Genomic DNA, 27,500 nt, shown 5'->3' on the forward strand with positions numbered 1-27,500 from the left:
ACCCTAAAAATGGTGTTCCTTCTCACTCTTTCCTCGGCCAAAAGGATAGACGTGCTCTACGGGCACTCAGCGGATGTCTCCTACTCTCACGGGTGGAATGAGCTGTGCCTCAGGTTCGTCCTCTCCTTCCTGGCAAAACCACAGAACCTGGCCATAGATGACCCTTGCTTCAACGAGTTCTCCATCACCGCCATCACCAGGACAAATGTCTCGGAGGACCTTCTATTATGCCCAGTGAGGGAGGTGAGGAAATACTTTTCTTGGACCTCCGCCCTCCAGCCGGCTATCAAGAGATCGTCCGTGACGACAGGTAGAGTGAAAAAGGTGGTATCGAAGAATACGATCTCCTTCTGGCTCCAGGAGACGATCCGAAGGGCATACCTGGCGAAGGGGAAGTCTCCCCTAGGTCCGTCAATCCCCATGACATCCTGGGCATTGACACCTCTTTGGACTTTGAGAAAAACATGGTAGTCAGCCAGGTGCTGAGGGCAGGTGTATGGTTGGGACAGTCGGCTTTTACGGTCCACTACCTTCAAGACTGCTCCCTCAAGTCCCGGGAAGGGTTCAAGCTCGGTCCTGTCATAATTGCCCAGAATAATATCTAAGGGCGGCTACTTGCGACAGTTCCGGATGAGGTAATGAGGGATAGAGCGTCTCGGACCCTATCCCCTCGTCCCCCTGGATCAACACAACACGTCTTAGCCGCCCAGTAGAGGGTGTAAAGGCAGCAACATGCAGTAGACCGGTCAGTGTATTGAGGGTTAGAGAGTCTCGGACCATATCCCCTAAGTCCTCCAGGGATCCTCCGAAAAGAAGTTGACACTTTGATGAGTTGTTACCTTTTCATTCCTCCATTAATCACCCTTTATATTTTACTATTCCCAGACAGGCTTCCCCCCCCCCTTTCACCTGCAATTCCTAGCCTCTCCTCAGAGTCTATTTGCCTGCCTCCTAATTCTGAAGCTTCTACGATGGGGCATAGGAAGTGTTCGTGTCGGAACAAATGACGATTTCTAGGTAAATTGTATTTTTCCTAACATACATACCACGTTCAAATAGGGTAACTGCCCATCCCCCAATCCTTCCCCTCTATAGACCCTTTGTATCATATGACACTTTTTCCCAAGACTAGAGGATAATGGCTTGTTGTTGACATAGAAGGCTAAGCCTAGCATACCCTTGGGACATTCCAGGAAACAAAGGGAGGCCAGATCTCACAGGTGCAAGGGTGTCTGGGGGATCAGGGGTGGGGGCCTGTGGGGAGGGAAATCTCTGGTCGGTAGTCACAATGGGAAGTGGTAAGTATATTAGGAAAAATACAATTTACCTGGAAATTGTCATATTTGGGAAATTAAAATAATATTTTGTAGACATGATAATTGAGAAAATAATGAAAGATACAAGAAAAAAATCAAACAAATCTTGTCTGTCATCATTTCTACAGCTATCATTGTTACTAATGTAATCAGTGTTACTGATAGAGGAAATTTCCCCAGATCTGTGAACTACAGTACCTGTAAATGATGGTGGAATTCAGAAATATATAACAAAATATGGGGGCGGGAATTTTATATAGATTGAAACATTTTAGGTAATTATATATAGTATGAAGAAAATTTGGTTGGATTTTAGATCTAAAAATTTTTTGGGAATTTGGCTGAATTCTAAGTTTTCGTTGATTGGCTTAATAAATGAAGGGGAGGAGAGTGTTTTAGTAAAATATCTATAGGCATGCCACCATTTGTTGTTCTTTTTTCTATTTTTTTCATTGAAGAATAAGTAATTAAATTATTAGAAATTTTATACAAATTCTAACATCATTTTTACTCAACCGGAAATAACTTACTTTATCTCTAGTATGTTAAAGTTATTTAGGCTTATGATAATATAAGAGCAATTAAATTGCTAAGAAATAAAATATAACATATATAGGTAACACCTATAAACTATGGTTTGCTTATGAAAAAACAAATTCTGTCAATTTTGTCCTCTTATTCTATATATAACTTGAGTAACAATACAGATTTAGAAATTACTACCAGGTTGAAACTGAGATTGGAAATGATATTGAATGATATATTTCAGAAGACTTTATGATGGTGTATACAATGAAACAAAAACATTTTTTCCCATGTAACCTCTTCCAAAAAGAATGCACAAATAACTGTGAGAAGTGGGTATTATTTAACATTCAATTCTTTGAGACTGTGATTTGCTATTACTATTTTAATTGATGTTTCTTTTAAAGGTGAAAGAGTTACATCATCCAAGAAACATTGCTGCTGTTGGACAAAACACAGTTTCCAAAATGAACAGAGTTATTGTCAACGTTGTGAATAAAATGAAAGAAATAGGCTATAATAATATAATGAAAAGGGGCAAAGCAACAGTTGACAAAACCATCAACACTTTAGCTGAAAAGTTTTCAGTTCTTAGCAACCAGTTTGATAAGACTTGGAAAGATTTAGAGGTAAGAGCAAGATCTATTTCTTATCAAAGTTTTCTTAATTTCTTAATTTAATAGCCCAGTTAACTTCTTGTCTTGTTTTGTCATTCACGCTTCATGAAAAAAGTTTATTCTCAACATGCAGGTTACTTTCGTTTTTGTTTTTTTGTTTTTTTTAAGATGATTCTTTTGTTGATGTTGGCTACCCCCCAAAATTGGGGGAAGTGCCTTGGTATATGTATGTATGTATGAATATAATATTAGTCTTTTATATTGTTTGTTTTTATTCATGTAATTTGACTCCTCACATAGTATATTTTCTTTTCTATGGATTAATGTGCTGTGCGGTCTCCAAGAACTTTTACTGTGAAAGGCTAGAACAGGGTATCCAATATGACAAGAAAATACCAAAGAAATATTGTTCTCCCTGCTCCAGGGACAGTGTATCAACGTGCACTGGACAGACTTAATGAACATAACGAAGCCCTATGAATTCAGGCTCTATTGAATTCATCACATCATCTCTTATGCAGAAATACGTTTGATACACAATGACACATCACCGAGAATCGACAGTGCTACTGGAGCTAAAGCTACCTAGTCGCAAATATGCGCTTGACTACCATCTTTTAAATTCGTTGGCTAACATGTTTGGATATTCTTTTCTGCATGGGTACAGTACCAAACCGATTAGGCATCTTCCTCAATCTTTAATTCAAGTACAGTTGGTGAATTTTTTGTTTTCATGTGTTGTATACTTTGAGTTTTTCACTCGCCATGTGTTTTTCACGACTACATGGGAACGGTTTATTTTTGAAAAGGCTGTTCTTTTCTTTATTTCTATTGATTATTAACTCTGGTGTTCATATTGTTTACAGAGCTGTAAGTTGCAGTTCTTAGTTTTGGACTTGTGTATCCTGGAATCGTTAGTATTTTTCAGTGTGGCTCCAGTTCAATTTCGACTTTTTACACGTTGTTTGATAAGTGCTTAGGTTTAGTATATTATCTCTTCTTTACATATGAATATTATCACGTCATATATTTATTCATCCTACCTAAGTCTTGATCTTTGGGAATCAGTTTTAGGCTGAATAACTTTCTTACTGTTATCATCGAATACATTCAGACCTCATTCTTCGCAAGAGTTAGGTAACCGATAGAGGTGCAAATTCGCGTGTGTTTGATGCCCTAAGGTGGGATAACTTCTAACCTAACAAGTCACTGCCCATTGCTTATGATCAGGTGTCCGAGCGGATGATTAACACACTCAAGTACTACAATAGTATTGTTTTTATTTGGTTTATAACACAGTATAAGTTGCTTATAATTAAAAATACAGTGTACAGTGCATGTGTACAAATGTACACTACATAATGCAGTATGTAACACTACAGTACGTAGTCGTTGCCCTGACCGTTAAATATAATTTTAAATATGTAACTTCCCTGGTAGTTACATATATATAGCTTAAATCCCGCGTTTTGTCGCGCGCACGGCAGAAATTCAAAATTTCGCGGAAATCGCCTCCATGACAGTAGGTGGTCATACATGAGCGCCATCTCTCATAGGTTACCAGAACTATTCCCAACATTCCTCAGAAATTCCCTGCCGTTGATCGAGTCAACACCTAGGAAATTCGTTTCGCTGATATATCAATTTATTCTACAATTTGGTGAAGTATCTTTAGTCTGATTATTGTTAATGGCTTTCGCTGCCTTTCAACTATTGAAGATATTCGATTTTCCTTTTCACACGAAATAAGTTAGTTTTTTGTTGGTCCAACTTGGACAGTTTAATTTAACTTGTTTTTCAAGATGGCTCCTCTGTTGTTAAACTTTGTGTGTAGGGCTAGACCGGCTTTCAAGCAGCTCTTGATTCCCACACAGTATGTAGCAGAGGGCTTGTGTGTATTTGTATTCTTTTCTATGTTTGTAAGATTGAAATGGATAGGATCAAGGAATTTTTTACCCCTACTTTATTAACTAACGATCAACTCCTACAGATATAATGGAAGGAAAAACATTTAAACATAAAGACATTATAACGTCACAATTATGTGACGTAAACTCTTAAGTGAGATCTGAATGCCTTGAAGGAAATCAGTCCGCCATGGCGATGACGCCACAATCCTGTGACGTGATCTACTTAGTATGACTTGCAATATGTGAATTATTTTCTTTTTATTGTAAGAAATGTTTAAAACATTAACTTACTAAGCATAACTATTTTAATTTTTATAATGTAGGGAAATATATTATTTTTAAGTATATATTTGTCCTATTAGTATATATCCTTTAGTTAACTTTCGATTTTTATAGAGATTTCACGAGCGTACAGTCAATTTACACTATGTAGTACTTGACAATCGTTATTGTTTCACAATACTGGTATCATTATTTAATATTTCGCTTTTGAGAATACTAATATTAATCATATAACCTATTGTATTTTTTTCTAGCCCTTGGCGAAAGAGTATATCTCTCGTAACAGGAAGCTCTATTAAGATCTAATGTGAAATAGTTAAAAGTGCTAGTGTTCAGTGGCACGTAAAATGACGCAGTGCAGTACAGTCATTTTACGCTACGTTGTTCTCTTGACGATCGTTATTGTTTCACAATACTAGTACAGTATCATTATTTAATATTTCGTTTTTGAGAATACTAATATTAATCATACAACCTATTGTATCTTCTTTCTAGCCCTTGGCGAAAGAGTATATCTCTCGTAACGTTAAGTTCCATTAAGATCTAATGTGAAATAGTTAAAAGTGCTAGTGTTCAGTGACATGTAAAATGACGCAGTGCAGTGGAGGGTGCGTTCGTTCGTGTCCGTCATACTCCTAGCCCGGGACCTCTTCCACGCTCCCCAACCCCTGGGAGAAGGAAAGGCGAAGGGAGATGTTAGACCTTGATCAGCGAACGAATGTCCCATCGAGCGATCCTGTTGATGTATCCCAGTACGCTCACCCTTGCCATTGGAAAGGCGAGGTAAAAGTGTTTTCCTCGCCGTTGGTTGACGCGAGGCTGGCATTTTAAGTTTTCCCTTCCCACTAGACAAGAGAGTTGCTCGTCATGGGACCGAGCGTCGAGATCGCCCCCTTACAGCGATCTGGACGCGTTTTTGGGAGGCGGCATAGATCTTGTCACTCCCTCACAGCATGCAGGACATATGCTGGACGCATGCGAGCGGGCCGCTTCCCGCGTCAGGTTTGCGAACGTCATAGTTCCAACGCGCTCTCGCGGCAAGAACGCACGCGAGCTGCAGCGCTCATGGACGCTCCCTCACAGCGATTTTGACGCTCCCTCTAAGCATGCTTAACGCATGCAGCATGCTGGATGCACACGAGCTGAACGCATACTGTACACACGCGAGCAGGACGCTCCTCCGCGTCAGAATCGCGTACATCATAGTTCCGAGCGCGCTCTCGTGGCAAGAATGCACGTGAGCTGCAGATCTCATGGACGCTTCCTCGTAGCGATCTGTTTGCGTTTCGGGAGGCGGCAAGGTTCTCCCTCGCGGCATGCTGGACGCATGCAGCACGCTGCAAGCTTACAGTAACCTGGACGCATGCAGCAGTCTGGACGTATGCTGGACGCATGCAGCAGTCTGGACGTATGCTGGACGCATGCAGTCAGGATTTGTCCCCACAGCATGATAGACAAACAGTTGTCTCCCCTTCGCGACTTGCTGGATGCAATACTAACGCTTCTTCGCATCACGCTGTAAACATACAGCATGCGGGACGCATGCAGCACGCTGGAACCTCACGGCTACATGGACGCATGCAGCAATCTGGACGCATGCTGGGCTCATGCAGTCAGGACTTGTCCTTGCTGCATGATAGACAAGTGGTTGTCTCTCCTTCGCGACTCTCTGAACGCGCAGCTAACGCTCTTTCGTGTCACGCTGTTGACATACAGCATGCTGAACGCACGCTGGACGCACGCGAGCAGGACTTGCCCTCGCAGCATGGTGGTCACGATGTTGATGCTTCCTTACAGCATGATGGACTTATGCTGGAAGTACTGGAACCTGTCTCTCCCTCAAGACTTGCAGAACATAAACATGATGCTTCTTCACAATTGGATGGTATCCTTTACGATGTTCCATCAGGACAGGATGAGTTCTTTATGGAAGACGATAACCGACAGGATGACGCGGTTTTGTCTCCTACCCATTCGACTCAGAAGATCGATGTTCCTTTAGCCGAAGTTTTAGAGGACGAATCTCAGGATTCGCTGCAGGCAGCTGACATTAAAAAGCTATTGACAGTTTTAACATCTCTATATCCAGAGGACTTTACTCGACCTATGCCTCAGAGCAAGCCCACTCAGTTTTTGAAGGGCAGACCCCGAAAAACATCCTCCTTCAAGAAGATGGTTCTTGCTAGATCGGTTAAGAGAGCTTTCTCAACTCTCAACCAATGGACGTCCAAGAGGAAGGATCTAGGGAAGGCCTCCTTTTCTTTTCCTCCAACTAGAATGACCTCCAGTTCTAGTGTGTGGTATTCGACTGGGGAAGTTCTCGGTTTGGGAGTGCCTGCCTCCACCCAGGGAGACTTCTCCAGACTTGTTGACTCCTCACGCAGGTCAGCCATGAGCAAGTCAAAGATTGTGGTCCAATTCTGAAATGGACCATCTGCTGAAGGGAATTTTTAGGACAATAGAAGTCTTCAGCCTTATGGACTGGACTCTCGGAGCTCTCGCAGAGGCCACAGACCCTAAGAACAAGGATCAGATGCATCTGATTGCCTGTCTGGATAAGGCCATGAGGGATGGCTCCATCGAACTTTCCGCCCTTTTCACGGCAGGAGTTCTTAAAAAGAGGGCTATGCTTTGTTCCTTCTTATCTTCAGGTTTTTCCCTTGTTCAGAGATCTGAACTTTTATTTGCTCCATTGGGTAATCATCTTTTCCCTCCGGACTTAGTGAAAGATTTGTCGGCAGCTCTGGCACAACAGGCTACGCAAGATCTTATCTCTAGGACTGCTAAGAAAGTCCTCCAAGCTAGCTTTTTAGCAAGGAAACAAAAGGAGGCTCCTCCCACTCGTCAGCCCTTTCGTGGGAGAGCCCCTTTAAGGGGAACTCAGAGGATTGTGGCGGGAGGTCAAGCTCGCAGATTCCTAAGAGAGCAAACCAAATCAAGAAAGTGAGACATGCAATCTCCAGACACTTGTGGGAGCCAGGCTTTCCCACTTTTGGCGAGAGTGGAGCCAAAGGGGGCTGGACATCTGGACGATCAATGTCCTCAAGGAGGGATACAAGATTCCCTTCCTGAGAATGCCTCCCATGACGTCGATACCCTTAGAGTTGACAACAACCCACTCAGGGAACAAGGCAACAGCTCTTCAAGAGCAAGTGAAACTTATGCTGTCAAAATCAGCCATAGAAGTGGTAGAGGACACCTCCTCGGAGGGGTTTTTACATCAGACTTTTCCTAGTACCGAAAAGCTCCGGGGGGATGGAGACCTGTTCTGGACGTCAGTCCATTGAACAAGTTTGTCAGCAAAGTAAATTTTGCCATGGAAACTTCAGCGTCAGTCCTTGCAGGCACGAGTCAGGGAGACTGGATGGTGTCATTGGATCTGCAGGACGCGTATTTCCATATCCCGATACACCCGTACCACAGAAAATTTCTAAGGTTCGTGTTCCTCAAGACCATTTATCAGTTCAAAGCACTCTATTGTGGACTGAGCACGGCTCCCTACGTTTTTACCCGGGGGATGTCCAACGTGGCTCGCTGGCTTCACCTAAAGGGAGTAAGGACTTTCATTGTACCTGGACGACTGGCTACTCAGAGCAGAATCACAAGTAAAGTGTCTGGAGGCTCTTCAAATGACAATGTCCTTAACGCAACAGTTAGGTCTGATGGTAAACCTGGCCAAATCTCAACTAACACCCTCACAGAATATCATTTATCTGGGGATGAGAATCGGTACAGATCGCTCACAAGGCGCGCCGGAAATGTTGCAAGGACTTTCCCCTGGTGGTCACCTGACTAGTTTGACGATCCCTCGCAGCGATCAGTACACGGTTCAGTGCATCAAGTGTCTGATCTGTCTGAACTAAAGAGATCGATTTCATCCTTGTTTGACGCATACGATTCTCGAACAGGGGTCTGTGGGTAGTCTCTCAGAGGACATGGCACATAAATATCAAAGAGCTAGTGGCCATTCACCTAGCTCTCACTCACTTTCAGAAGGATGTCTGAGGAAGATTGGTTCAGATCAACGGAGACAACACCACTGCGTTGGCTTACATAAAAAAGCAGGGAGGCACTCATTCGGCCTCACTTTACGAGGCTGCGAGAGATCTACTTCTCTGGGCAAAAGCGAGGAACATAACCCTGATTACTCGCTTCATAGAAGGGGAAAAAAACATCAGGGCGGATCTGCTCAGCAGAAGAAGGCAAGTTCTAACTACAGAGTGGACCCTGCATCATGAGGTGTGCACCAGCCTGTGGATGTTGTGGGGTCAACTCTCGATAGACCTCTTCGCCACACAAATAACAAAGAGGTTGCCGTTATTTTGCTCTCCAGTCCCAGACCAGGAAACAGCTGCAGTGGACGCTTTTCTTCTGAACTGGGAGGGTCTAAATGTGTACGCTTTTCCTCCATTCAAGATCCTGGACAGAGTCCTGAGAAAATTCAGGGAATCGCCCAACGTCCGCATGACCCTGATAGCTCCATTTTGGTCCATGAGTCCTTGGGTTGCGGAGATGATGGAGTGGCTGGTAGATACCCCCAGAACATTACCATTATTAGGGTTTACCAATCCAAGTGGGACATATTTAGAGTATGGTGCAGGAATAACAAACTTTCCTCTACCAGTACCTCTATAGCCAATATAGCAGATTTTCTGTTGTATCTGCGTACGAAAGAGAAGCTGGCTTTGCCTACCATCAAGGGTTACCGCAGCATGCTTGCCCTCATCTTTCGTGACCGACACATTGACGTGTCAGGTAACAAGGATCTTTCAGATCTCATTAGATCTTTTGAGACGACTAAGAGGAAGGACAATCCAACCTCCTCGTGGAACCTGGATGTAGTCCTGGCCTTTTTACCCTCAAGTAGGTTTGAACCCTTGGACAAGGCATCTTGGAAGGATCTTACCAAGAAAAGACTTTTCCTAATTGCATTGGCTACAGCCAAAAGAATAAGAGAGTTACAAGCCATCGGCAAGAAGATGGGCTTTGATGGAGACAATGCAGTTTGCTCCCTTCAGCTAGGCTTTTCGCCAAAAACGAGAATCTCTATCGACCTTGGCCAAGATCTTTTACCATCCCAGAGCTATCTCACTTAATTGGACGGGAAAAGGAGAGAGGTCTTTGTCCAGTGAGAGCTCTAAAATTTTTATCTGCACGCATCCAAACACCTGAGAGGACAAGCAGACAACCTCTGATGCTCAGTTAAAAAGCCCTCTTTGCCTTTATCAAAGAATACCCTGGCTTTTTTCATTTGGGATTTGATAAGGGAAGCTCACCAGAATTGTAAAGTAGGAAGTTTTCCCTATCCTTAAGGTAAAACCACATGAGGTTAGAGCTGTCGCAACTTCTATGGCTTACAAGCACAATAGGTCAATGAAGTCAATTTTGGAGGCTACTTTCTGGCAAAGTAAATCAATCTTCACAGACTGTTATCTCAAGGATGTCCAGACACAGTATGAAGATTGTTGTTCCCTGGGTCCTTATGTTCCCTCCAGCGTCGTAGTTGGAGAAGAGTCTACTGCCTCTTCCCTATAACCTTTTTTATTCTCTTGATTGAGGGTACACTCGGGCACACTATTCTATCTTATTATTGTTTTTTTTTTCTTCCTCTTGTTTTTTTGAAATGGTGTGTTGGGCAGGCTTAATAGAAGGGCCATGGATGCCTGGTGGTTTATCAAGAGGTTGTCTTTTCCTTTTTCTGATACTTTTTCTTCTCAAAACCATCCTTACTGTCCTCCTGTTGAAGTGGCTATCCTGGTGGGTATTTAGCCTTGCATGGTGTATCGGCTCCTCCATGTTGACCAGTTTTTCCGACTTTTTACTATAGTCTATGGGTATCATCAATCACTTTATTTATAATTCTGTATATATTGTTTTTGTCATAATTCTTGTTAATCTAGTTTTTAAGTATCTCTTTTTTTTTTTTTTTTATTTCTATTAATTCTTATGCTGTCTGGAGACATTGAGCGAAATCTGGAACCAGTACATCCTAGATTTCGTCAATGTCGTCTTCTGTATTGCAATATTAGTGGTCTTCATGCAAATATCCAAGACCTTACAGTTGCGTCCAGACAGTATGATATTCTTTTGTGCTCAGAAACTTTGGTTTCTAATATGAGGCACTCATCTGAGCTCCTTATAACTGGTTTTAAGAAGCCAATAATGTTGAAACGTGATGCCATCCCTAGGACCAGGGGAATGGCGGTGTTGTATTAGGACCGAGTACCCTGCTTCTCATAAGTCCTTCTATCAATGTGGATGTCATGAGATTCAGGTAATAAAAGTTTGTGGCAGGCATAACAACTTTTATTTGTGTTCGATATACTGTACCTGAATCCAGACATGGATGATTCTGTCTTCGATTGTCTTCTTACCATTATGGCTAAGATACAAGAAGATGATAGAAAAGCTTCTTTTGTCTTTGTTGGTGATTTTAATGCTCACCATAGGGAGTGGTTAAGTTCTATCTCTCCTACCGATCGCCATGGCTTAAATGCTATAGACTTTGCATCTGAATCAGGCTGTGAGCAAATCATAAATGAAGCTACTCACAGGTCTGGTAATTGCTTGGACCTCTTATACACTGACTCCCCTGGCGTTATAACTAGTAAGGTTGGTTCTCTAGTTGGGACATCTGATCATGCCTTGATTTCATTAGTAGTGAAGACTAAGCAGCCTGTCCCTGATATATCATACTCTTGTAAAATTTATATGAAATCCCAAGCAGACTGGAATGGGATTTTGCATGATCTTTTGTGCTTGAATTGATCACAATTATATAGTAGTGTAGATCCTGTTGTCCCTTTGAATGAGAATCTAGTCAACATAATTGATAGGCGTATACCTTCTCGTGTGCTAAGGTACCGAGTGAAGGACAAACCGTGGTTCAATGATGATTGTAGACGTGCTTATTTGGAGAAGCAGGAGGCCTATCACCTTTGGAAGGGTAACAGATCAGATTTGACCTGGAACAACTATACTCGGCTTCAAGCTTTTGCTCGGAGAGTTTATGCCTCAAGTGAAAAGGAGTACAATTTAACCATAAAAGAAACACTTTCTGATACAACTTAGGAACATAAATGGTGGTCTACCCTTAAATCTGCACTCTTTGGTGTAGATGCAACAGATCCTCCTTTACTTAAACCAGATGGCTCAGTCACTCACTGTCCATCAATTCCATCCCCTGAATGTAGATCTGGGGTTGGTGAATCCCTTAATAGAGATTTTGCTAAATTTAGTGCATGGTGCAAATTATCGGGTATGAACTTGAATCCCAACAAAACTCCTAAGTATGATTGTAAGTAGGTCAAGGACAGTGGCTCCTCAACATCCGGATCTCATTATTGATAATGTTTCTTTAACTTTGTATGACTCTTAAAATTTTAGGTGTGATTCTCGACAGCAAATTTACTTTTGAGAAACACATTAGGTCTGTGTCTTCTTCAGTTGCACAAAAAATTGGCTTATTGAGAAAGTCTTTCAAGATTATTGGTGATCAAGCTATTCCGAAGAAGTGTTTTAATTCTTTCATTCTACTTTGTTTAGAGTATTGTTCTCCTGTCTGGTGTTCAGCTGCTGATTCTCATCTTAATTTGTTGGACAGAAACTTAGTCTATTAAATTTCTTATTCCTGATCTAGATATTAATCTCTGGCACCGTCGTTCAATTAGTTCATTATGCATGTTGCATAAGATTTTTCATAACTCTGACCATCCTTTACATTCAGATCTCCCTGGACAATTCTATCCTGTTCGTAATACTAGGCAGGCAGTTAATTCTAATAGCCAGGCCTTCTCCATCATGAGGCTCAATACTACACAGTATTCTAGAAGTTTTATTCCAGCTGTTACCAAGTTGTGGAATGATCTTCCTAATCGGGTAGTTGAATCAGTAGAACTTCAAAAGTTCAAAGTTGGAGCAAATGTTTTTATGTTGACCAGGCTGACATGAGTCTTTTTATAGTTTATATATGACATATCTGTTTTTGACATTGTTAATAGTTTATATAGGACATATCTGTTTTGACGCTGTTACTGTTTTTAGAATGATATACTGTATTATTAATTTATTCTCATCATTTATTTATTTCCTTATTTCCTTTCCTCACAGAGCTATTTTTCCCTTTTGGAGCCCTTGGGCTGATAGCATCTTGCTTTTCCAACTATGGTTGTAGCTTGGCTAGTAATAATAATAATAATAATTTTTGGGCTCAAGCCATGACGTCCTGATGGAAGGTTCCTTAGGTAGCTTCCCAAGGGTATATATGACTACAGTGATATTCCCGGAGAATCAAACCAAAGGTTTCACAGAATTCTAACTTCTGGCGCGAGTGCCCTTAAGATTACTCTCAAGGGTATCATATATAATCAGGGGACGTATTCTTGACACGCCACATGGCAATCTGCACCCCGAATAGCCTTTACGCTTCGAGGGGGATACGTGGCAGAATTAGAAGGGTAGCCGCAATAGAGGTTACCCTGGTTCCCCTACTACTATCGTATCATAACCGCGCCAACTCCCTCTGGCAGTCATTCCTTTATTTGTAGTGACTCGCTTTGGTGGTGTTCCCTGTTGATCTGACATTTTCGATCGATTTCAAGGGAATCTTTATGCTTTCTACGGCTTCTTTCTCCATCCAGAAAGTTGAGTATTTATTCTTTACAATATGTATTTTAGTTCCAGCCTCACAATGAAATTAGTGTAATTATTGTGTTTGGATCTACGACGGTCACCGGTGTCGCCATAGGCACCGTCGTTCATTAGGCATGTGTTATTTAGTTAGCAGAACGACATTCCCAGTTTAAATAGCATTAATTGTTATTATGAAATCTATTTAGGCATTTTATATTGTAAAGATATTCATATGCATAATTTTCCTCTTTTCTGTGTTGATCGTATATGTCAGAGTTTTGGTGATTTTAGGTAACCGAGATCTCGCCTTGTCTAGGTATCCCAACCTAGATAACATATACTTTCGACATTTCCCCGGTTACCCTTGTGTTTCGGTTATCATTCATTGGAGATTGATATCTCCGGGAATTATATTAGCCATTACTAGTCTCTAATAGAGATTTATGGGTAATCTCTCTTCCCTCTGAGAGTAGCCTTAGGCTACAACTCTCTGCGTCGGCCTTGAATTTCGAATTCAGGCATGACTAGCCTGAGTTTTTCTGTCTCTCCCTTAACAGCAGACGGAAAGTTTTAGGATTCGATCAGAACCTCAGAGTATTTAGTCTTTTGTCAGCAGTCGGTCGGCGGGGTGATTGCATTCCCCTGCCGGCTGAGTTGCCGGCATAGGAGGCTAGCCCTCCCTAGATTACACCTGAAGTGGTTGCATGATGCCGCCACCTTCTCCCTGTGGTCTAGTAGACTAGTTCTATGCTCGCAGACCCTAGGCTGTAGAGTAGCATACTCTTGTGGCCTAGGATGGCACCGGCATTGGAACTCTGTTTCTCCCTTGTTGAGAGGAACGGCATGGACTGTCATCCCCTTAACTGTATTAGCACCTCCTAAGCTGGAGAATAGAAGATTCTCCTGCCGCTTCAGGTTGTGCTGGTACTGAACAGAGTTTCTTCAAGGTGTGTAGGTCCGGCAACATTGCCGGCCCCTCCCATACCTCATATAGGACCCTTCCCCCCCCCTCTGTTCTTTTACGATGGCCGAGCCATTGTCTTTCCTGAGCCGGCGTCCTGCAACCTTACCATTGCCGGTGGGTTGCCGGAGCCGGCCAGACCCCCTCTCCTCTGCTGATGGCTTCCGGCGGCCATGACGGCTGTGGATGGGAGGTCCCTTTTGTCTCCAAGGTTGTCCAGTTCTCCCTTGAACTGCTGGCCACAACTTCTGTTGTCGGCGTGTTGCTTTGGCCGGCAGTAGACCGGCACAGATAGGTACTGACTCAGTCGGTATCATGCCGACTGTACTATTGCTGCCGGAGGCTGGCCTACAGTGGTAAGCCGGCAATAGTACTGTGGTTAGATGGAAGCCTGAATGTTACATTCTCCCCTTCCAGCAAGACCTAGCTAATCCGGCAACTTGCCGGCTGAACTACAGTATATGTCTATACATAGTACTATGGCTAGATGGAAGCCTGAATGTTACATTCTCCCCTTCCATTTGAACCTTCTTTTTGGAGAAAGGCAGTAAAATTAGACTTTTACATCCCTATTACTGTATACACACACAGTAATAGAAAGCCTTCACTCCGTGCTTTCTCTCTCTCTCTCTTAACTAGCATGCTAGATGCTCCGGCAAGAGCTAGCTAATCCGGCAACATGCCGGCTGAACTACAGTATATGTCTATACAGGTAGTCAGTATATTTGCAGTATAGTATATACGGCAGATGGAAAACTAACGTATATATTATACTAGTAGTTATTTCCAATATCTCTTGGGTATCCCTGCCCAGGTATTTGCTGAACCCAATCCTTTATTGATAGAATAATATTTCGTCAATATTCTGATTTGAAATCAGTTTCCGTTTACCCTACGATATTAAATTTCGTAAAGGGCTGGTGGTGTGACACCTCTAACCCTTAAAGGAGAGAGCACTTATCCCTGAGTTTCCCTGATCAGGAAACTCCCTGATTTAATATTATAAGGGAGGTCACAGCAAATAGATTGGTTGGGATACACAAATATATGTCTTTTATCTTTTCTAATCAACATATCTTGGGTACCCTTGTGCGAGCTTCTGCTGGTACCGCTCCTATATCGAAAGAATGGCATTCCTTCGATACTCTGATTGTGAAATCAGTCCTCCTTACCTCACAGTGTTAAGTATAAGGGGGGGACAATGCTTTGGTGTTCGACCCCCTTTTTTACCGGGAATTCCCCAGTTGGATGAATTTCCTTATCTTAATACTGAGGGGAGGTAACAGCATTGGCTTGCAGGGGATACACAGGTATGTGTCTCCCACTATCTCTTTATAGCTTTCTGTCCTAAGCTATTTTTGTCAAAAAATTATTTTTGCAAATTGTTTATCAGTGTGATAATTTAATACTCATTTCTGTTCTCCTTTCCTTACAGGAGGGACACCAGATGATGCATCGCAGTCTTTTGCAGTTATAAGAGTGAGTATTTTCACGGACATAATACATGCAGGTTCATGCCCCTAGCAATATTATTTCCATATCCCTAGACCTTACTGTCGAAGGTCTCGAAAAACCCAAGTTAATAGAATCTGGTACACAGCTCTTAACTTTTACACATTTGGGTGTGAGATTTCTAAAATATCTCCGAAACCATACCTACCTATTTTACAACTTCCTAAAGGACATCCCTATCCCTCCTTTCTCCACTCCAGTTCGAGGAGAGGAGGTGAGGATGGGGGGTAACCCCCCCCTTCTCGCTGCCAGTGCATACACGATGGCAGTCTCAAGCTGTCGAACTACGGTTGGTTTGGTTTCAGAAGTTATTACAAAAATGCGGTTCAGTTGCAAACTTGCAAAAATTCGGAAACTCTACGGGAATTGAACCGAAGATTTCACTTATTCATTGCGATAACTGGCAATTTAGTGTTCCTTTTAAATGTATTAAGGTCTTCAAGCTCCCCCAAACCCCCCAACCTTACCTCACAAGGATGGTAAGGTTGCAGATACTAACGGCACTAATGAATCTGAGCAAGACTCGAACCCCCGACTGGCAAACACCAGGCAGAGACATTACAATCAGGCCACACCTTGTAGTGATAACAACGACGGCAGTCATTGATTCACTGTCACATCTGACTCCGCCACTGAGAGCCGAGGGGTCGCTAATGGTTCAGAGGGCTGCTGACTATGCGTATAGTTTTCACCACTACCCAGTCACATCGAATACTGGCTAGGATGGTGTGACTTCTGTCAGCAGCCAACAAGTCGCTGACATGCCGGAGAACTGCTAGCCATATCGGTACTGAAGTACTGTGCCAGTTAACTTACCCCCAAGTACTAGCCTTGACGGTAATTTGCCAGTTATATAGGTGTATACAATACCCTGTACATCTGTAGTATAGGACCATATCACAGACTGAAATCTTTGGTACATAACCATACAATAGAATGGTTTTCCAGTACGCTGTGCTTCTGAGCACAATCTCTTGCTGAGACCTACCTGATTTGGGAGATACACTTCCTCCCCCCTTTTTTCCTTACGCTGACTCTTCATCAGCCTCTTTGATTCTCATTATTAATTCCCTGGATGTAGGCGCTGCTTACGCTACTCTATCCTTATGGGCTAGAATCTTCCATCGGGCCCTTCTTAAAAAGGGGATGCCTTAGAATCAGTAATTAGGAGGGCAGCAGCAGTTGGCTGGAAAGATTCACACGTTTGTGTCTCTCCTATTCTTTTCCAACGTACTTATCCTAAGCTTTATACAATAGAAAGGAATCTTCTATTACAGTAAAACACTGAGAAGCTGATATAGACAAACAGTCAGGTATGACCTGAAAGGAGGACGGGAAGGTTTCTTAGTTCTCCTTGGGATGATCAACAGCATCCCACAGTTACAATGACCGTTGTTCCACAGACGGTCAGATGTGTACACCTTCTGATCATGCGAAGCAAACAGACGCTTCTGGTAGGAGGGAAGTTCCTCCCGGATCGCTGGACCTTTGATCCTTGGGTCCAAGGCCTAACCAAGATGAGACTAGAATGGAAATGGACATACTTCCACCATCCTTTCCTCAACTCTTCCTACATTCCAAATCCCCTGGAAGGGTGTACCTTAGAGCTCTAGAGCATACTAGTGGTAAGGAAAGTAGAGTCCATCGATTTCCAAGGAAGGCTGTTTAGTGTTCACGTGAAGGACTCAAGAAAACTCTGAGTCATTCTGGACTTGGCGCCACTCAACAAGTTCCAATAAAACAGCACGTTCAGAATGTTAATCCTTCTTAACATAAGGACCTTATTCAGTAAGTGGTGTTGACAGTCTGGCCAGACCTGACAGATGTCTATCGGCAACTTCCAGTCAGTCACCCCCTCCCCTCCTACCTAGGATCCAAGTTACAGAAGATAACATATATCCTAGACAAGATTCTCGTCGGACTAGATTCAGTCCTAGGATCTTCACGGAATTAGCAGACACAGTCAAGTGAAACCAAGCCTAGAAAGAGTTCAGGCAACAATGGCCCTGGACGACAGGCTGGGGTGGGCAGTGCCCGAAACGACTGTCTATGAGCATCCATGGAGATGATCCGGCCCCGGAACATCGGGGATGCAAAATAACTTCAAGAAGTCTCAATTCTCTCCAGCTCAGGGGTTTCAATGTTTTTAAAATATCATTGAAACCTTTGGTCACCCTAACGCTCCTTTCCCTTGGGGATGTAAAAGGAGATCGCAAGGTCTGTCAAGAGACTATTGCAATCAGTCAGGATTCCATGACGCTAACAGGGAGGAGTTTTGAACTCTCTCCAGTTTACGATAATGACAGACCCAGTGCTATGTGCACAGTTGTAAGATGCGTTAAGAGGCTGGAGAAGATACGCATCAAACGCTCGAAGAGATCTAATAGGATAAATGATGGTCATTCCCTCTTTGCTTACCCTACAATGACCAAAGGCCACAGGCCCATAGGCCATTTTAGCCCTGTAATGGTTGGAGAAACTCTCTCCACATAGATCAGACCACCTCAGGCTGATCTGGGGCATCGAAGCCATAATGAGGCGTCGAAACTGTCGAGGATAAGGGACATCTCATTTCATTAGGGAATGTTAGCCATCCCTTCCTTAAGGAAATGGCGCCTATCAGCAGCTCGTTTTAAATGATCTGCAAGGTGACAGCGGATGCTCTTCTCGGGTTCAACCCAATAGAGTTGGAATGGTACACGGACGCAGACCCATTCCCTCCCAGATGGGAACAAGTCCCCGAGCTGCAGATCGTTCTCTTCATCTCGAGCGTCATCAAGATACTATCTCGATATATAGCCCCATACGAGGATCCTTTAGTGGAGGTAACAGATATCATGTCTCTAGAATAGAAGTGATGGACTTAGAAATTCCTGTTCAGCCAATCAAATTTCCTCCGGAAGGCCCTCTAAATGCTGAGACCCTTCCAGGGAAGAGGGGCTCTGTTGGCTCCCAGGTAGCCCAAGAACACCCCGTTCCCTGTAATGAAGGAACTGAGGCTGAGGCTGGTCCTAGTTATGCACCTAGGATTATCCAGGAGGTTCAGAAGTTTTCTGCCTTCGATTTAGCACAGTACACCTGATCCCTTCATTTTACGAATTCCTTGCCCTTAACGGTTAGGAAAAAGACTGGGATCTCAAAGGCAAAATAGGATTCCTTGAAGAATACAAGTCTAGTCAACTAGAAGACAATACGAATCTTCTTGGGAAAAGTAAGTTGCCTTGTAAAGCAATAGGGACCGAAAGCAATCTCATGATCTTCTGCCTGTCCTTCTCTGTCCACCTCTATATTCAAGGTCTGGCGGCCAACAGCACGATGGCCTTTGAGAAAGGAGGCAGTGTATCCTTGGATACTATGAGAAGTCTAGGTCTTCGGCCTTGTCCCCATATAAACCCTTGAGTAAGCACCAAGGGTAGGGCCGACTTTGCGAGAGAGGTCACTTGATTGGATCTTTGGATCCATGGAGCAGTATCTATGTGCAAGTCAGCCCCGACTAGACCTCTTCTATATGCCCTTTAAATGGATCTGACGAATTAAATCTTTAATAAGATTCCAAAAACATGTGCAGGCTTAGGCCTGTAGCGCCACTAAAGCCCATCTCATGGTTTTTGGACAAGGTCCTACATTATGCCTCACCTGTGAACAATGAGGATTGTTCCCTCAAGGATCTAACCTAAAAGGTTATTTTTCGGTTCGCTATAGCCTCTGAGGCTAGAGTTAGTGAAATGGGGGCCCTATCTGGGGATGAGGGCCACATTATGTGGGAGAACTGCATCTCTTTCCTGATCCAACCTTTCTCACTAAGGACGACCTACCCACTAAGAGGTGGGGTTCTTGGAGAATCTGCCCTCTGAAGGAAGATGTCTCTCTAGGTCTGCTAGAATGTCTAAGGTCTATCTTCATAGAACTTCAGACTTCAGGAGAAACAGCTCTTTACAGGAGAAAACTTTGGATCAAACTACCTATAACTAAGGGCGAAGCTCACCTACCTTATTCGCGGAGCAGATTCTGACAGTACTCCTGCAGATAAAGATCCGAGAAAAGTTGCTTCATCACTGAACCTTTCAGTGTGTGGACTTCAGCCTCTTCGCTCATTTACTGATCGGAGGTCGTCCAGTGTGTCTTACAGACACTATGCTAAGCAAGTCTATGGATTGAAGCATTATGTGGTGGCGGCAGGTGCTATTTTGGACCCTGTCGTCTAGCTCTGCGATGAACAGTAAATTGATTGGGACTATCAATTAAAAGGAGAAGGGGTCAGCATTTTTCGTTTGACCTCCCTTTGAATAGGTGTTGCAATTAGAACACCAAATCTGTTCAGAATCTCAGGTGTGAAATTATACGGATACCACTAGTGCCGTGTGTACATAGTACACAGTGTTGTTAGACTATTTCATGTACAGAAATTAAAAAAAAAAAAAGTCTTGTTAAAAGAGCTTTTCTTCGGTCTGAGAGTGGCACTCGTCAATTTTCCCCTTTCAAAAAAGGGAACATTAATTTCTGTGTATGTCTCTTGTATAATTTCCTTATCATGCTACCTTCATTTAGCTTGTAGTCATTTATTAGGAATAAATGTCTATTAAAATGCAGTTGCATCCTAATTCGCCCAACAATTGCATGTTTAAGATGCCAGAGTTCCTTGACTTACTCATGTAAGTATTTCTCATATCATTGTATGCTTACAAACAACAGATGAGGACACTGATATTGGTTCCGCAATTTATACAAGCCTTGAGACTGTTTGTATTCTCAGTGTATACTTATGTTTGTTCATACAATATATGCTACCTTGAGGCCCCTTTTCTAACGTCTAAAAATGACTCTTCCCTGCAGGGGGCAGGAAGCACTAACATTGTTATGCTTAGTGATAATGACGGATAACGGTAAAGTCATTTGTCTCAATTAGCCCTTTTGGCCATAGAAATATTGTCCCAAGATTAAGGCACTGATGAAAATCCACAGATACATTAATTCTCTGGTATGCTGCCATCAGGACGTCATGGCTTGAGCCCAAAAAACGGATTTTGAGCGAAGCGAAAAATCTATTTTTGGGTGAGATGGCCATGACGTCCTGATGGACCAACCCTTCTTTAATATGAAAAGATCTTCACGGTTTCCCTCCCTGAACTACTGTATCTGTAGCATCATGCTCAACGCTACAAGGAATGACCGCCAGAGGGAGTTGGCGCGGTTATGATACGAAAGTAGTAGGGGAACCAGGGTAACCTCTATTGCGGCTACCCTTCTAATTCTGCCTCGAAGCGTAAAGGCTATTCGGGGTGCAGATTGCCATGTGGCGTGTCAAGAATACGTCCCCTGATTATATATGATACCCTTGAGAGTAATCTTAAGGGTACTCGCGCCAGAAGTTAGAATTCTGTGAAACCTTTGGTTTGATTCTCTGGGAATATCACTGTAGTCATATATACCCTTGGTAAGCTACCTAAGGAACCTTCCATCAGGACGTCATGGCCATCTCACCCAAAAATAGATTTTTCGCTTCGCTCAAAATCCGTTGATGATACCCTAGCCTTTTTTTCTTGTACTTGTGTTCACAGGCTGTCTGTGAAGGTTGTTGCAGCCTTCCACAGTTTTTTATGATGTGTGTTTTTAACTTTGGAGTAGGTGGTCAGATTCATTATCTATGGCTATGCCAGGGTAGCAAGGGTGGAGGTCTAGCCACGCTAAGGTCGAGGACCTTGTGGCAGTCCCACAGAGACTTTTACAGCCCCCTGATTGGATCGCTGATTCTCTTAAGGAATGCAGGCAAATGAGGCAGAATAACTATGAAGCCAGCTTCCTTATTAGGTAAGTAGATTATTGGTACTACTAATTGTAGCTATTAATAATTATACAAATTCTCGATGGGATGAGGTTTTCTACCCGCCACCAATGGTGTCAATCAGCTATAGATATGTAACTACCAGGGAAGTTACATATTTAAAAATGGAATTTTTATTATAAAATTAATTTTCAAATATACTTACCTGGTAGTTACCTATATAAAAGGGCCCTCCCTCCTCCCCTCTGAAAACAGGGGCATGGAATTTCTGAGGAATGTTGGGAATAGTTCTGGTAACATATGAGAGATGGCACTCATGTATGACCAACTACTATTATGGCGGCCATTGCCGCGAAATTTTGAATTTCTTCCGTGCGCGACGAAACGCGGGATTTAAGCTATATATAATTAACTACCAGGTAAGTATATTTGAAAATTAATTTCATAATAAAAATTCCATATTTACTGAGTGGTCGTCATACATTTATAATATAACAAAACACTGTTGTTCCTATCTAATAATACTGTACTGTATAACACTCATTGATACTATGGTGTATGTTACTGCAATTTATATCTACTGTACAGTTATATCACTACAGTATAGCTTAACTATACTGTAAGTGTTCGCTGTTTTTGTCAAACGAATTTACTACATTTGACAACGTACCGCACACGTAGCTTACATTTATATACTGCATTGTAGAGTGCAGTATGTAGTTAATAAATAATATATAGTGTAATACAGATCTGTACAATATGTATACTGTACAGACAGTCCTTAAGCTGCGAACTTTCAGATTTAAGAACACAACAACAGCAAGTAAAAAATTATGTGCAAACTCTGTGGAGTTATAATTTTTAAATTATCGCCACTCCCGACTCAGTACCGATCCAGACGCTTGCCACCCCAGACGGTCGTACTGACCCACATTATTCAGAATCTATTGTGATCGTTGTAGCTGTTTGTGTGTATTACCCCTGCCATATTTTTGCCTCATTACCGTAAATTACAATAACGTTAACTATGGCTGATAAGCAGATTGCTAGTGGTAGTGCAATGAAGCACAAGATTAGAGGCGATAGTGCTAGTAGTGAAAAGAAATGGTAAGTCTTTTTAGTGGAAATAAAAGTAGCAGTAAGAATGCGGCAAATATTGCGCATGTATGTTTAATAAATCATTGAAGAATTGGCTCATTTTATGGGACGACAACTTATTCAATGTCAGCGAATTATCCCATGTATCTGCTAACTCGTTTCCATCATATCTCCGTCACTGCAAGAAAATGGTTTAAAAGGTAAGTTACGGTATATTATTGATTTTTCTATCAAATATTTACAGTATAATGCACTGTACTATATATTTTACTGCATTATGTAATGTACCTGTAGATGTATATGGGAGAGAGATCGGGAACGTACATAGATGTATGGGTACGCAATGTTTCATTGTGATAAATAGTAAAGTAAACCATTTCATAATATAAATCAAATTTATTTACTATGTTGTACTGTATACTTTACACAGCAGTATATTACAGTACTAATTTACAGACGAGTATTCCAGTACAGTATTGTACATTATGACATTAAAATAGATCATAGCAGAATTGGTTTAAAAATGCAAGTTACAGTAGAGTATTTTATTGTTCACTTTACCTAGAATTTACAGTAAATTGTTCTGCACTGTATGTTTTCTGTAATGTAGATATGAGAGAGAGTGAGTCTCATCTGATCAGCTGATTGTGTCGTGACGATCCAATACTTTATCGTGATAAGTAGTCTTTTCGTATGTAAAGTAAAGTAAACCATTTCATATTCTAAATCAAATTTTTTACTGTGTTTTACTATATACTTTTCCAAGCAGTACATTACAGTAATAATTTACAAACCAGTATTTCAGTATTGTACACTAAGACATCAGAAACTGATCGTGTCAGAATTGTTTTAAAAACATGTTACAGTAGGATATTTTATTGTTTACTTACCTAGCATCTATAGGAAAATGTTCTACACTATATATTTAACTGCATTGTGTATTTTGTGTAATGTAGTTGTACTGGTGCAAGAGAGAGAGCGAGTCGTACCTCATCTGATCAGTTGATACCTTGAGCCGTGACAATCCAATAAAGTGATTTTGACGTAGGAAAAATCTATTTATGGGCGAGAAACCCGTGCCGCCTAGTGAAATGCTCCTTTTACATCATTTCTAAGGTAAAAACTGCTATGAATTTACCAGAGAAAAATTTGTATAGGAATGCTAGGTTGAACCCAGCTTGCTCACCTTAATAAGGTGTCGGTATAATAATGGGGCGTGAATTACACAACCAGAGGTCTCGTACCATTTAGATATCTCCTGTCAATATCCCCGAACAGCGAGGTGCTGTTCAACATCCTACTACTACTAGCGATCCCACGCCAGTGACGTCACTCCTTATAGCACCCCAGATTGGGGCCCAATTAGGGAGGGACGGGTGGGTTCACTGGGCGGCACGGGTCGCTCGCCCAGAAATAGATTTTTCCTACGTCAAAATACCTTTTCTAGGCTCCGACCCGTGCCGCCCAGTGAAATCGTACCAGAGAATGGGGACCCAATATGGCTAACTACCTGAGGAGAGAATAACACAAAAATAACATAGCTGATGAGTTTTAATATAAAAAAAGAGGGATGTGGAAACCCGTAAAAATAGATCAATATGTATATGACAATGATAAATAGACATGGTAAACAATCAATGATGAAACCCGTAGGTAAAAATCAACAGATATGAATAGTGGTAATCAAGCTTGGTAATCAAAAATGCAAAGGTAAAAATTCAATCATAGATATGAATATGAGCATGGTACAAAAATCCCATCAGGGGATGATAGAGAGAACCAAGCAAAAGTAAATCCATAACAAAGATTTAACATAACAAAAATAAAATCAGCTTGGGGATTTCAAGAACAAGTGAAATCAAAAACAATTAGTGAAATTGATCAATGAATAATAAAATGATACACCATAAGGGTGTATGGTAAACAAAACAGGTAGGAACAATAGGTAAGCCAGGCAGGAGGGAAAGAGGATAGGGCAAGACGTGGTGATTAGGACTCAGAACCTTCAGGAAGAACTATATTCCCTGCAGCTACTGTGGCAAATCTAAGAGCTTCTAAAGGTTTTAGGTAGTGGCGCTTGAAAACTTTAGGGGACTTCCAACCCGTATATTTTGAGAGCATCAAATTTCATATGGTGGAAAAAATTAATTTAGGTAGCCACAGCTCGAATATCATGGACATGTGGGAATGATTCAGGATTAGCTTGTTTAATAAAATAAAGAATTTGTTGTCTGATTCCTTTAAGGGTAATAGTTCCTCCGTGTTCTCTAATAAATAAGGGCCCTGTGGTTGTGGTGGAAGTTCTACTTAAGTAGGATTTCAGGGTGGTAACTGGACACAGGGATGGATCCCGAGGAAGTGGAACAATCTTCCAGGGAGACCACCTGTTTTGAGGGTCCTCATTTTTAGCCAGGAAAACTTTGTTAGGGGAGAGGAGGACCTCACCCGAAGAGAGAAACTATATGACTCGCTAAGTCCCGCCTTGCCACCTTGATGAAGGACTTGTACAACTTCATCAAGGCCCGGAGAGCCTGTAGAGAGTTCGTGTTCGCAGACGCTACTGTAAAACACGAACCCCGGAAACTCCTCCAACATCTGGAGCAAATACCTCTTTCCAGTGGATCTGGTAAAAGAGATGCGGACAAAGCTGCCACTGAGAATAGGAAGCTTCTCAATAAGTGGGGCATGTCCCGAAAGAGGAAATCTTCTCAGGATGAAGGTCCGCAACCTAAGAAGAAGTCCAACAAGCCCCGACCCCAACAGCGTCAAGCTAAACGTCGGTTTCCGGCTCCCGCTACTCCCCAGCTTTGGCTCAACAGCAGCAGACCTTTCAGTTGGTCCCTCAGCCGGTGGTGACCCAGTCACCAATCTTTACCCTTGCATATGAAAGGCAGTCCACTACCTATCGCCCCAGAGGTAGAGGCTCCGGCAAAGACTCCTCTCATCATCCATCTAGAGGGAGAGGAGGAAGGGGAGCAGGCGGCCAAGGTAGTAAACCCTCGGGAAACCAGAAGCAATGAAGTGCTTCCGGTGGGAGGAAGACTCCGCCACTTCCAGGATCGTTGGACCTTCGATCCTTGGGCCCACAGCATCGTCAAGAAGGGACTAGGGTGGAGTTGGGTAAAACCACCCCCAATCTTCCGCCAATTCTTCCAACCCTCAACCCCCATCCTGGAAGAATACGTCCTAGAACTCTTGAACAAGAAGGTGATCAAGAGGGTGAAGTCCACCAGGTTCCAGGGAAGACTGTTTTGTGTTTCCAAGAAAGACTCAGACAAACTCAGAGTCATTCTGGACTTGTCCCCCCTCAACAAGTTCATTGCGAACAACAAATTCTAGATGCTGACTCTTCAACATGTAAGAGCCCTACTGCCTCAAAGGGTTACACGGTCTCAATAGACCTGGCGGATGCCTACTGGCACATTCCAATGAACCATCAAGCTTCCTCCTACCTAGGATTCAGGCTTCAAAGAAGAAAATACACCTTCAGGGCCATGCCCTTCGGGCTCAAAGTGGCCCCAAGAATCTTCACGAAGCTCGCAGACACGATCGTCCACCAGCTACGCCTTCAAGGCGTCCAGGTGATGGCTTACCTAGACGATTGGCTGGTCTGGGCGACATCGCCAGAAGAATGCTTACGTGCTTGCAGAAAGGTGACCCAGTTCCTGGAACATCTGGGTTTCAAAATCAACACCAAAAAGTCTCGTCTGTCTCCAGCTCAGAAGTTTCAATGGTTGGGAATCCATTGGAATCTTCAGTCACACCGTCTTTCCATCCCTCTGAAGAAAAGGAAGGAAATAGCCGGATCTGTCAAGAGACTTCTCAAATCCAAACGGATTTCAAGACGACAACAGGAGAGGGTACTCGGCTCTCTCCAGTTCGCTTCAGTGACAGACCCAGTGCTCCGAGCACAGCTAAAGGATGCATCGGGAGTCTGGAGACAAAACGCATCCATCGCTCGAAGAGATATCAAGAGACCCCTGCCAACCAGGCTTCGCTCACTCCTCAAGCCGTGGTCGGAAGCAAAGTACCTGGAAAGATCAGTTCTTCTTCAACTACCACCTCCGTCGGTCAACATCCGCACGGATGCCTCGCTAGAAGGATGGGGGGTCACTCCCACCAGCGAAAAGTTCAAGGAACGTGGTCTCCCCTATTCAAGACGTTTCACATGAACATCTTGGAGGCCATGGCGGTTCTTCTCACTCTGAAGACACTGTCCCCTCGTCCTTCGATTCACATCCGTCTCACTCTGGACGGCACCGTTGTGGTCAGATGTCTCAACCGTCAGGGCTCACGATCGCCCCAACTCAACTAGGTGATGCTACCCATTTTCCGTCTAGCGGACAGGAAAAAATGGCACCTGTCTGTAGTTCACCTACAAGGATTCCGTAATGTGACGGCGGACACTCTATAGAGGACAAGCCCCATAGAGTTGGAATGGTCCCTAGACGCAAGATCATTCTCCTTCATCTCCCGTCAAGTCCCGGAACTGCAGATCGACCTCTTCGCGACGAGCGACAACAACTAACTTCCTCTATACGTGGCCCCATACGAGGACCCTAAAGCGGAAGCGGTGGACGCCATGTCCCTGGACTGGAACAGATGGTCCAAGATTTACCTGTTCCCTCCACCCAACCTTCTGCTGAAAGTCCTCGCCAAACTGAGAACCTTCAAGGGAACAGCAGTCCTAGTGACTCCCAAGTTGGCCTGGAGCAACTGGTTTCCCCTAGTCCTGGAGCTACAGCCCAAGCTGATCTCTCTGCCCGGCCCAGTTCTCTCCCAGCAGGTGCAGAAGTCGACTGTCTTTGCTTCATCAAAGAAAGTCCGAGACCTTCATCTCATGATTTTCTCTCCCTAGCCGTGAAG

The 27,500-nt window shown here is 42.9% G+C and overlaps 1 protein-coding gene across 14 annotated transcripts in view; it reads left to right on the top strand.

The window, feature by feature from the left end:
* Positions 1 to 27,500, top strand: part of LOC137626304 (uncharacterized) — a 455,153-nt gene that overhangs the window by 410,787 nt on the left and 16,866 nt on the right. For all 14 annotated transcript variants that reach the window (XM_068357415.1, XM_068357417.1, XM_068357404.1 and 11 more), the window contains one exon: positions 2,249 to 2,470. In XM_068357415.1, the coding sequence (XP_068213516.1) occupies positions 2,249 to 2,470 (222 nt within the window). The remainder of the gene's footprint in view (positions 1 to 2,248; positions 2,471 to 27,500) is intronic.

The sequence above is a fragment of the Palaemon carinicauda genome, chromosome 2 (assembly GCF_036898095.1).
Source record: "Palaemon carinicauda isolate YSFRI2023 chromosome 2, ASM3689809v2, whole genome shotgun sequence".
Taxonomy (NCBI): domain Eukaryota; kingdom Metazoa; phylum Arthropoda; class Malacostraca; order Decapoda; family Palaemonidae; genus Palaemon; species Palaemon carinicauda.